General features: G+C 36.5%; 2 protein-coding genes across 4 annotated transcripts in view; both read left to right on the forward strand.

The window, feature by feature from the left end:
* kcnip1b (Kv channel interacting protein 1 b) overlaps positions 1 to 2,787 on the forward strand; it is a 56,790-nt gene extending 54,003 nt beyond the window's left edge. For all 3 annotated transcript variants that reach the window (XM_084104248.1, XM_084104250.1, XM_084104249.1), the window contains exons 7-8: positions 419 to 481; positions 1,550 to 2,787. In XM_084104248.1, coding sequence (XP_083960374.1) covers positions 419 to 481; positions 1,550 to 1,597 — 111 coding nt within the window. In that variant the 3' untranslated portion in view covers positions 1,598 to 2,787. The remainder of the gene's footprint in view (positions 1 to 418; positions 482 to 1,549) is intronic.
* A 2,054-nt stretch (positions 2,788 to 4,841) lies between these two features.
* npm1a (nucleophosmin 1a) lies at positions 4,842 to 11,194 on the forward strand. Its single transcript, XM_084104349.1, has 11 exons — positions 4,842 to 4,995; positions 6,222 to 6,301; positions 6,407 to 6,526; positions 6,635 to 6,728; positions 6,845 to 6,954; positions 7,033 to 7,097; positions 7,173 to 7,236; positions 7,330 to 7,407; positions 7,516 to 7,632; positions 7,780 to 7,854; positions 10,408 to 11,194. The coding sequence occupies exons 1-11, from the start codon at positions 4,956 to 4,958 to the stop codon at positions 10,456 to 10,458; spliced, it is 894 nt and encodes a 297-aa protein (XP_083960475.1). The 5' UTR covers positions 4,842 to 4,955; the 3' UTR covers positions 10,459 to 11,194.
* Positions 11,195 to 12,146: the final 952 nt, after the last annotated feature.

The raw sequence follows: 12,146 nt of genomic DNA on the forward strand, positions 1-12,146 counted from the left end.
ATATATATATATATATATATATATATATATATATATATATATATATATATATAATTTTTTTTTTTTTTTACATATGCAAAAACAAGAAAGAACCAACTAAAATTAATAACGGATTATGTAGTCCTCTCATGACATCACTTTTGGCCACAACTATACACACACTTGTGCATATTTTAGCAACATTAAGATTTAAAAAAAAAAATTATTCCATACTCAGATGATTCTTATTAGATACTAAAAATGTGGTTAAAAAAAAAAACATGTAGACTTAATTTCCTCATTAATTTATACATTCCTTTCTTTCATTTTTGAGGTTAAACATGTACAGTATTAATAGTGATATATATTCCCATCCCTGTGCTTGATTTTTATAGCAAAGATGACAGAGCAGCTTAAATAAATGTTCTCTCTCCCACAGAAAATGGACAAAAACAAAGATGGAGTTGTAACATTGGAGGAGTTTGTCATTGCCTGTCAGGAGGTATGTTCACATTACATGCTGTAAGTGATTTCAGCTGTTTTACATTTGCCTTAGTCTTAAGGTGAATTCATAACCATAAGAATTATTCATGGCTTAAAGGAATAGTTCACCTAAAAATGAAAATTATGTCATCATTTACTCACCCTCAAGTTGTTTCCAACTTGTATGTATTGCTTTCTTCTGCTGAACACAAAATAAGATATGTCGATAACCAGTCAGTTGATGTACCCCATTGACTTCCATAGTAGAAAAAAAAGCTGTTTTTTTTCACATGAAAAAGCCACATCTTCTGCGATGTTCATGCAATGTGATCCAGTTTAAAGGGGTGGTATAATGCCCTTTTCACAAGATGTAAAATAAGTCTTTGATGTCCCCATATATGTGAAGTTTTAGCTCAAAATACCCCACAGATATTTTTATATAGCATGTTAAAATTGTCACTTTTTGAGGGTGAGCAAAAACGCACCGTTTTGTGTCTGTTCCTTTAAATGCAAATGAGCTGCTGTGGCACAGAGGGCGGAGCTTCAAGAGCTTCAAGAGCTCATGACCTTTTACCTCACACACACATGCACTGAACGTTTCAAAAACTTTTAGCCTTTTATGTTCAAACCAGATTCACACAATGATGGAGAGACTCAAGAAGTGACAACATGTAGAAGCAACAGGACATTTCTGAATGATTATTTGATGAATTTATGTAGCTTAATGTGTAGTTATCTTCTAGTCATTGATTAGCATATACTGTCTGTTCAGGGGGCGGGGTTTATGTAAATTCTAGGGTTGGTGTTGTCACTTACCCAGGAGTAATGTCATGTAGTCCCTACCAGCCGGGACTATAGTCCTTAAAAAGCAATTTCTTTAAAAGCAATATTAATATCTTCCTTTGCTTTGAACTTTGAGCATTGTAACTTTGCAGATGTTGTTTATGCTCAAACAGCAAAATTACACACTAACTAAAGTTAAAAAAGTGAAATCATAATCAACCACCCCTTTAACTGAAAATATGATGCTGCCTCGGTGTGGTCAAACACATGAACTACATCTAAAAGTTTCTCTTTTTCTCACCAGGATGAAAATATGATGAGATCCATGCAGCTCTTTGAAAATGTGATGTAGAGAAGATCAACCAGAAGAAGAAAAGAACAAAACAGAGAGTGGGGAAAAGAAAGCAAGAGGGATTTTATGTTTAAATGTGTTATATTTCACTGGACTGAGTTCTGGGGGAATATTATGGCCTGAGGGAATCTGAGAGTCTTTAGGGTTAGTTTTTCTCTCTCTCTATTCAAACCTTGTAACATATTTAATGTTGTCTTTTGCTGGTGTTTTGGGAAACTATCAGCCCAGAATCCACCTTGATCCAGCCACAGAAGACTACATATGTTTGAAAGGAATTGTGCGATGATCAACACCCTTCTTCCCTGTGAAAACGAACGCCAGTCTCAGACTTTTTTTTCCGTTTGCTTGACCCTAGAGCTCAGGACTCTTGGTGTACTGGAACTGAAAATACAGCCTCTTTTGCTTGCATTCTTGCCAAAAGAGCTTGCATGATAAAAAACCAGCAGATATGTTCCCTATGAGTTGCTTGAAAATAATCTTGGCCTTCAAAATATCTATTTATGTTTTATGGGGTTTGAGGAATACTCAATTGGATGTTCGTTTTGTGTCTTGTGTTGTCAGAGTTGTTTGTTAATAATTGCTGTTTCCAGTCCGTCCGCTTATGTCTATCTGTCTCAGTACTTGTCAAGCCATTTTTGCCCACCAGATCATAGTGAATAAGCTAGTGGACAGAAGTTAAGTGTTAAGTCTGTGAGGAGTACTTAAGAGACTGACAATCTAGGCCGGGGATACTCTACCTTCAAGAAGGACAAAACAGTATTTCTGAGAGAACAAAAACCCAGATTACTTATATTAAAAGGGGGGGGGGGGGGGGGGGGGGGATATTTATATAGAAGTCGAGTGGTCAGGGTGAGTCGTAAGAAATATAAGCTATATGTATATAATTGCAAGTATAGTGCCACATGAAGAAATGTCCAGTGAGGGGAATACAAACTGTGAAAACTAAATATCAGACACATGCTGTGCAATTCAAATCTCAGTCAAAACTGATTAAAATGTTTGTGGAATAATATTCAGCTGTGTTTTTTTATTATACTCTAAAAAGGTTGGGTTCATTTTTTAATTTAAATGCTTGGTTCAGGTGCTGGAAGCATGAATGACATCCATTTATAGTGCATCATTATAATTATTATTTAAAAAATAACTGTATTATGACGTCTCAAATTCATTAAATGTTTAATGTTAATCAACTATGTTGTTTTATTAAAATGTTTCACTGTGAATTTGATATTTTATGAAATGGAGAATAGAATAGATCAACGGTTCTCAACTGGTGGGTCGAGTTTGCGACCCAACACAAATGTATGTGTCACGAACGGCAGTGAATAACCTGACAAAGGATAAATAATAGTGTGGATAGCAAATTAAATTGCCTCGTTAATTAAAAATAACGAAATAAATAAATGAGTCCTAATCAAACTACATAATTTGGCATTAATCTGTTACTTGGTAATATCACATCCAATTCTAATCTTTACACCTCAAAAAACAAAACAAAAATCCAAGGCTTTATCAAATCCCTCCAGGGGCCCGTTTCAGAAAGGAGGTTAAGTGAAAACTCTGGGTATGTTAACCCTGAAATGAGGGAAACTCTGGGTTTTCCGCTTCAGAATGGGAGGTGTGTCAAACCCGAGAAAGCAGAGTAAGTCAAGTCCGTTTCTGAAAGAGAGGTAACTTATACTCAGAGTAAGTTACCATGGTAACTTACTCTGTGAACCTAACCTGGTCGGGAGCAGGTTTTCCTAGGTAAACCCAGAGTTTTTCTTATGTAGTAAATGCATCTTGATTTAAGATTTGTTTGATATTTTGACTGGAAACAACAAGACAAAAAGGCTAAGTAAGAAAAGCATTTTTTGAAGTGCAGTTCATTCATTCATTGTGCATTTTTCTATATAACATCAGAGATGCAGAGCACATAAGGCCACTGTATCAGAGCGGGAGGGAAAGTGTGCCTCGCTCTCACGCTCTTTCTGAGAGTTTTTGTGTTGTTTCCTGGACACAAACCTGTATGAGCCATCAAAGAAGATTCACAGGATTGCATGTCAGTGGTGGAGAAATCGGTTTAAATTAGGCTAATTTGATAAATGACGTTCACTTGATAACATCTTGCTGTGACCTCTGAAAGTAATCTAATAATTAGAATTTCCTTTAGGATTTCCAGTGTGGTTGGATGTATTGATGACACACATAATACCATCATCGCACTTTCCGAAAATCAAACATTACTGTGAATGGGAGGATGCCAGATGGAAGGGTAGAGATATATGCCGTAATCACCACCACAGCTGTTAAATAAACAAATTATTCACAATTTATATTTATTTCCTAAAAATACAAAAGCAACAGTTATTCTTTTTCCTGTTGGATTTTATATTCTTCCAATATTGTGTATCTCCTCCTCATCTATCAGTGGTGGTGCGGGTCCAGCCTCTGCATTCTTGCTGTTGGCGGAGTAACTTAGAAGTCAAATGTTAATTTCATTAGCCTAAATAAAAAATGTAACAGGTTGGATTAGAGAACATTTAATTATGTGAAAAGAGCATTATACTACATGGAAACCGCTGCGGCACATTGAAATAGACATTGAATTATATTTATTTAATATGTCAAATGTTTGTAAAGTCATGTAGCCTAAAGCCATGAACCTTTTATGCTTAAAGATTTAACTGATTAAATGACGGTTTTACTGTTAATTTTTGTTTAGCATTTTTAGTTGCTGCCATGTTCTTTTTTTTTCTTTTTTTTTTTTTGCCTGTGGGATCCCATGAAAATGAGTATTAATTCAATAACTTAACTTTCTGACAGTTTTCACCTCTGATAATATAACAGTGATTAAGAATTATACATGTGTATTTTTTACAGTCTAGTATTGACTCGGAAGTGTGCAGACGTCTTTTGGTCGGATGCTGTTGCCATGGTGAATCGTAATTTCGGAGCTCCATTGATCATGGCTTTTCACAGTCACGCGCTTAACTCAGAGTCAACCTACTCAGAGTTGATTGAACTAACTAAATTCAGAAACCAAAAACTCAAAATTTCCCTTATTGAAACAGACCCCAGAACAATTTTGAATAGAAACAAAAAGTAAAATAAATGTGCATTATTTTTCCAATGCACAGAGCTCTAGAGTGTTATAAATGTAAATCTTTCACTTGGATAAATCTCATGCTCTACAGAACAAATCTAAATACCCTAACTGTGAGTCTCTGGCTATGGAGTTTATTGATTGGCTGGACTGGAGGACTGTCCCATAATGGGCGTGGTTTACTCAATGTGGGTTAGTGTGTCCATCCCGCACTGAAAGTTCGAGTCGCGACACAGTTCAGCCTATCTACAGACACACACATAACCTACAGAGATGGATCTCGAACAAATGGGTCCCCAAACCTTCTTATACGGTATGTAATATATTAAATAATTTACTTACCTTGATCCGTTCTGTGTCGTACAGTCTATTAGATCACACGTATAGTACGTAAACGTGGCAATATGCATTTTTAAGTTAAGCAAACTGAGGATGGCGTAATGTGGTAGCTTACCAGCTAACCCAAGTTATATTATCAGACTCAAAACTGCTTAAAAACACATGTTGATGTTTTAAGTGGTGTAACTACAGTCAGAGAATGTCTAATAGGAAGACGGGCTCTGCTACAGTGTATTATTTTGCTTAAATCCCTCGATTTGGAGTGACAAATTAAAGCACGTGTGCAGCATGAATTCGCACTAGCTAATCGATTAGCATAAGATTATGATCTCATAAGGGTAGTCAGCAGTTAACCTTGACACCTTTTTATGATCAAATTCAAAATAATCTTCTGAATTAAATGTATTATAGAAACGAAAACGGAACCCTCACAGCACAGCTGATGTCTCTCTGCACGCGCTCTCTAAACACGTGGACTGGCCTTGGCGCTCCAAAATGGCGTCACTATACTACACGTGTTTGAGACAACGCATTCTGTGTAAATTTCGCTTGAGAGCTTGCTACTGAAAATAATATTCTTAGTTATATGCGATAAGTTAATAGGATGTTCATTATGTAGTCTGTTTTCCCGACAAACATACCCTGGTTATTTGCTCGAATTACACCAGTGCTAAACTATTGGTACCAATGATCTCTATCTACTTAAACGTGCGATTGTTTAGGGAAACGCAGCCCCGATTTAAGCATTTTGTCTGCATTGGCAGGTCTTTAGTAAAATTAAATTTCAACATTAAAGAGCATCTCATAAGCCTCGCCACGCGGACTTCCTTTCTTCCACATTTAAAGTCAGTTATGTTGCGGTAAAACTGTTTGAAATATTCTCAAATAAAACCGGTGCAACGTGCCATGCAGTGAAATAACGGCTAGAAATAATTGTGATATTCTTAGGATTTAGACCATTTCAACGAATCCGTTTTTTTTCACGAATCGAGTTTTATCAGACCTAGCGATTCACTGGCTCATTAAACCAAGAAGTCATGTGCGTCATGGACCACGTGTCGACGGAAATGAATCACTGCATTGGTTTTGAGTTGCACAAAAGTGCTAGTTCTCTGAAGTTAGTTACACTACCCATTACAAAATATGTATTGATGCCTTTTTTTTTTCTTTTTTTTTTATAAACTTTGTTTGTTTTTACAGGTTGTGAACTCAAGGCAGGCAAGGATGTCAGTTTTAATCCAGAGGATGATGATTTTGATCATCAGTTATCAGTCAGAATGGTATGTTACGTTTGCTGTCAGACCTCTGGGGTTGTTTTAAATGGTCCTCAATTTTTTATTAACATTTAAATGTCATACTTAAAGCATTTGTACCTGTTCCTGCAGGCCTGCGTCGATCCCGCAACAAAAGATGAACTGAACGTTGTGGAGATTGAAGGGCAGGATTCAGAGGGTCAGAAGGTCAAAGCAGTTCTGGCCACACTCAGGCCTTCCACCCTCCCCAGTGTAAGCAGAATCAGTCATGTCATTTCACACACCTTTTGGTTGGGCTTAAGTTAATCTGGAATTGCTGTGGTTGATCTTTTTTTAACTAAAAATTTGTTTGTGTATCAGGTGTCTCTGGGTGGGTTTGAGATCACTCCACCTGTTGTGTTCCGTCTACGCTCTGGTTCCGGCCCAGTTCACATTAGTGGACAGCATCTCGTCAGTGAGTACTTGATAATACTTGGTCTATGATTATTAACTGTCGTCTCTGATAAACACATGGAAAACTGCTTTGGGAAGCCTCGGTAAAAAAATTTATTGGAATCTTCCTTCTGTCAGTCATGGGAGGAGACCAGTCCTTTGATGAAGAGGAGGAGGAGGAGGAGGAAGAAGAAGAGACATTGACAACAGGCAAAAAGAGGCCAGCGTCATTGACTCCGAAGCTTTCGGTAAGCTTTCAAATTAATTTATAGGATTCATTATGATGATTGATTTTTGTGGCTAATTTTTTTAACTAACTTTCATAGAAAAAAATGAAGTTGGAAGAAGATGATGATGATGATGATGATGACGACGATGATGATGATGATGAGTAAGTGTTGTCTTCAGTGTTTTAGAAATGCCAGCTTTATTAAATAAATAAAATAACATTTTCCTTCCCTTCCAGGGATGATGATGAGGATGACGATGATGATGAGGAGGAAGAAAGCTTTGAAGAGTCGCCTGCAAAGGTCAGACGAGTTACTCAAACCCCTTAAATCTTGTAGAATGTGTAAAAGTGTGATTAGAAATGCTTATTTCATATTTTCCCATTGTTCTGTCAGGTAAAGAAAACCCCATCCAAAGCACAGACCCCTGCACAGAATGGAAAGGGACCCAAGCCCAATACACCTGCCAAGCAGGTGAGCATCTCTCTCTTTCTCCTGAAAGAAAATTGTCTAGTCTTGAGTTGCAGCATTTGCTGAAGTCCCTTTCCTCATTGATTTGATATTATGCTCTCACAACTCAAGACTCCAGAAAAGAACAACAAGGGTGACAAGAAAGGACAGTCGCCCAAAACGCCACAGACACCACGGATTTTCACTGTCCCAGAGATCAAGACCAAGATGATGGCGAGTGTAGAAAAGGTGTGTTTTCCTTAACGTCCTCTCTGTTAATACCATTCCACACCTCAATGGAATACGGTGTAGTTGATGCATGGTATTCTTGCCAAAATAATCATACCTGAAGCTGTCCCTTTCAATAAGTTAAAAAAAATATTTATTTTTTTGTAGGGTGTATCACTACCAAAACTACAGCCGAAGTTCGAGAACTTTGTGAAGAACTGCTTCAAAGTTACTGATGCAAAGGTATGTGTATTGCTGTTTTTCTTTGACTTTGTGTCTAAAACATAAGATTATCTAAGATTTTTTTAAATGTTGTTCAATTCAATTGAAATTCACATGTTGGCCACCACCAAGTTTTTCAGATATGTTTTTAAATGGTTTTAATACATTTTGCAGCCTTAAAAAAGGGTATAATAATGCGGTTCATGGAATCTTATCCGTGGGATGCGCCAGTTCTAGTATTTTACATGGGTAAATTACAATTGAGGACTTTTTTAAAATGGAGTACTTTAATCAAGGAATCGTAACAGCCCTAGTTTTGATATACTTCGTATTCTGTGTGGTGGTCAGTTCGCAGCAGTGACAGAAATTATATTTTCCAATAAGTTTAAATTGATTTTTACCTTTTATGGGCATTTTTACCTTTATAAAGGCTTTAAAAAATTAATTTTTTAAAAAAAAACCCTATTAAAGAAATGCATCATCTTTTGTGTCAAATTCTTACGTTTCATCAATACATTCAGTTACAATAATAAGAGACAATAGGGCTGTTACCAATCAAATGAAATCAACAAAATTCATCTTTGCAATGCAGAGGAAACATGAAGTGGCATTTAGATGCATTTACACAGACTGTTTAATGGAGCTCAGAGGTGTCAAATGCATTTAACCTGCAGTGTCAAGTCACCTTCATTCACAATACAGATTGTTTCAAAGCAGTTTTACAGTGATAATAGGAAAATAATGCAAAAAAGATTGTTTTGGCTGTACAGCAGCTCTAGAAGAAAGTCATCGTCTAGCTTGAGTACGTTTTTGACTAATTTCCGTTGTAAAAATCATTAGTTATTATTGTAGGGGCTGCTTACACCATTTAAACTAAAAAACTTGTCATTTATTCTGGCCGTTCATTTGCACGACAACAGCGTTTGGGTAGCCTGGTAATACCAAACTCTGCTACTTCGCTTTGCTTCGTAGACAGAGTCTGGCATATCATAATTGAAAAGCGTTTTCTTTCTCGCGGGGGGGGGGCGCTTGTCTGAAGTTTAAAATCATTGGTTACCCGTAAGCCAATCACATAACGTTTGGTTATGGCGTGTGTTATGCGCATGCTCAGCCGCATCTAACTTCCACTGTAAACGCATGTATGATGCGAAAACAAAGCCATCGAGCGAAATACCGGAGTGAACATGGCTGTGAACGACTTTTGCAGATTATGTCAAGTAATCTACGCATCCACGGTACAATCAGCGTCTACGTCACGGCTCTCAGCCCGCCCTCTGTTCGTTGATTGGCCGGCTGTTTTCAGGCCGGAGGAAACGGAAAGCTCTGACGCGGTCTCAGACTGAGTACAGAAGCGAAATGAAATTGAGCGGAAGTACGAAGTCTGACGTAGTCAGGCTAGCGTTTTGGTGGCCTGAGTACACAAACTTTGAAGTAGGTTAAGGTTTTTGAAACGATACCGTTTTCTGTGTAAACTTCAAAACGTGAATCTGTGAAAACGGTGACAGTATGCGTATGCGCAGTACGTGTTTAGTCCATAGGTTAGTGCGTTTGAATGCGTGCGGGCGTGTAGTATTTCTTTACAAAGTGACATTGCCAATTACTTGTCTGGCATGCAGAATACAACGTTTTTAGTCGTTTCCATGGATCCGTGGGAATCATCGTGAAAACGTTTTCATCTGTACAGAGGAAAAAACCTTTGCTGTGAAAAAAGTAACTTGTCGATGAGGCCTTCGCAGGGGATAGTCTAGTTGGCACTGTCTCTGCTGACATTTCAGGGCTGCGTTGTGTCATGTCTAGGTGCAGATCCTTCATCTGAGCTGGATACGGGCCAGATCTGGCTACAAATGCATAAATGTTTTGATGCTTTAAAGTAAACCAAATACTGATTTTTAGAAATGTTTTTAAAAGACACTTTAAATGTGAAATTTTAAACCGCCAGTAGGTGGCAGTATGTGTGCACTCTCTAGTTGTGTCTTTGTAAAGTGAGGGACAAATTCAAAATTTACACCGTTACAACTAAGGTTGGGTATCATTTCTATTTTAACGATTCCGATTCTTATCGATTCCAGTAAGGTCAACAACAAAAAAACCTAAGATATCATTAACATTTAGTCTTATTGCAAAACATTTAATTGTAGCTGAATATCATGAACACAAATCAACGGGCTAAAGAACACTTATACATGGAACGATAGCCTAACAACTAGCCTAACTAATATAAATATCAAGCATTATTAAAGACAAGTAAACACCAGTGGTGGAACGGATCACAAAATTCACGGTTCGGATTCACGGGTTTAAAATCACTCTTTCTGTGAGCACGCATTGGATGTGTGCGAGTCGTCTCACTCTTGAATTGTTTAGTCATTTTGAAATCCTCACAAAGGAATCGAAATTTTATCTGATTCCTGACCTCAAGTATCCAATTCCAGTATTGGAATCGATTTTTGATTCCCAACCGTAGTTACAACTATCACAGTATTATCGTAGACAAAAGTATATTGCACACTGGCACAATTAATTGGATGAAGAATGAAGGTCTTAACTGTTTTTCTGTTGTTGTTTTTCTCTAAGGTCATTGAGGAGCTCTGGAAGTGGAGACAAAATGTCAAGGAGAAGAACTGAAATCTTTTTTTATTTTGCTTAAATTAAGCTCTTTTTTTTTGCCTTTGATTTTACTTCGTTACCTGCAATTTTATGTTTGCTTGTCCCCCCCCCCCATAATCTTCAGTTTTATGCAAATCCGTGCCATTCCTTGAAAAGACTTTACTCAGAACATGACCTTTTTCATCTTTGCAATCTGCCCTCTCCTCACCCCTGTGGTGTTGTCATGTCCATAGAGTGTAGCCTTCATTTGGCTGCTCAAATTTGATTCTGAGCAGAAGAATTCAACCCTCTAATTTATATGGAGAATTGTTGACCGTACCCGTCCATGATTTCTTTAAAATGACATGTAAATGTGCATGGCATTCTGTTTAGAGATGCGACTGAGAAGTTGATTTATTGAAATCTTGAAATGCTTGACCTGGTGTTGCAATCCATGAGTGGGTTTCAGAATGGTAATCAAGGATGAATTCCAGTATATCTGCAGGTTATGTTTTTGTTTAGTTTTTTTTGTAATTGTCAACATCTTGTAACATTCTAGAAGGTGGAATGTATTATGTTTGGGATTGAGAATTAAGAAATCCAAATGTCAACAATGTGCATTTTAGGAAATGTCACAGTCTGTGCAGCTAAATCTCAACAGAATCAGTACTCAATCTATGACTGCAGTTCAGGTGTGGTTCTCTTGTTCACCTTTTTTGACTCCTTCAATCTGTTTAAATGCAAATAAAGTTTATATTTAACAGGTTTAAACCCAGTTACTGTGTAGTGTTTTGGACGAAAACTATTGGATGGACAAACCTGTTCATGTGCGTGCGAACGAATATAACAGTAGCTATAATATATTTTTTTGTTGTGCCATCTCCCAGAAATTAGTTTTTGCAGTATGGGATATCTGTATTGGTGTTTTTTTTAACTTTCAGTTAACCCTATTGAAACAGTATGTTAGTCTTGGTTTGTCAATTGTAAAGTTATATATTTATATTTTGTATATACTTTATTGAACAATATAAACTTAAACTATAATAGGACTGGTACAAAATAAGAAACAAATCTTAGACGGCATCATAAAAAAATGAAATAAAAAAAAGGCATGGGGTAGATCCTATATCAAATTACAAAAAATGAATGCAAATTGTCCCATTCATTTTAAGAATGACAGTTCCTTATGAAATATGTATAAGTTTGGGAGTGTTTTCAGAAATCTATTTATGTAAAAAAGTATTTCCCAAGAATAATTAATTGCTCATGATTCATCTTTCATAAACATACGAAATATTATATTTCTCTTTGTTAATGCAGGTAAATCTTCATATTAAGGAAATAACCAGTAATGCAAATTCTCCCAAAAGGCACTGGCAAATTTATAGTAAAAGTGATTTATTTTTTTTATTTTTTTGCAAACATCAAGACCAAATCGACATCTTAAAAATTCCCTGAAAGGACTCTAGGAGATTTTTTGTTACTTTCTTTGCTTTTGGTGAAATTGGAAATTTAAAATATTTTGTTCTTAAAATCTTAACTTCAACAATTGTAAAGTTAAAAACCGTTGAGAAAAACTGAAGGGCGTCACTTAGCTTCAATGGTATTGGTTTCACGCTCAAAATGTGAGGTTTTCGTTACTACTAGCCTACTGTGTTTAAAAAAATAAATAAAACATGCACAAAGTCAAGTGTTCTCTTTAATGAAAAGTTTAATAACATGTCATG

Source organism: Abramis brama (genome assembly GCF_963993115.1).
Source record: "Abramis brama genome assembly, chromosome: 25".
Taxonomy (NCBI): Eukaryota; Metazoa; Chordata; class Actinopteri; order Cypriniformes; family Leuciscidae; genus Abramis; species Abramis brama.

What these genes read in the sequence shown, in the direction of transcription:
- npm1a (XM_084104349.1), top strand. Translation starts at nt 4,956, where the DNA reads ATGGATCTCGAACAAATGGGTCCCCAAACCTTCTTATACG. An exon ending in TCCCCAAACCTTCTTATACG is followed by an intron (nt 4,996 to 6,221) that starts GTATGTAATATA and finishes TTGTTTTTACAG; the next exon opens with GTTGTGAACTCAAGGCAGGC. An exon ending in GGCCTTCCACCCTCCCCAGT is followed by an intron (nt 6,527 to 6,634) that starts GTAAGCAGAATC and finishes TTTGTGTATCAG; the next exon opens with GTGTCTCTGGGTGGGTTTGA.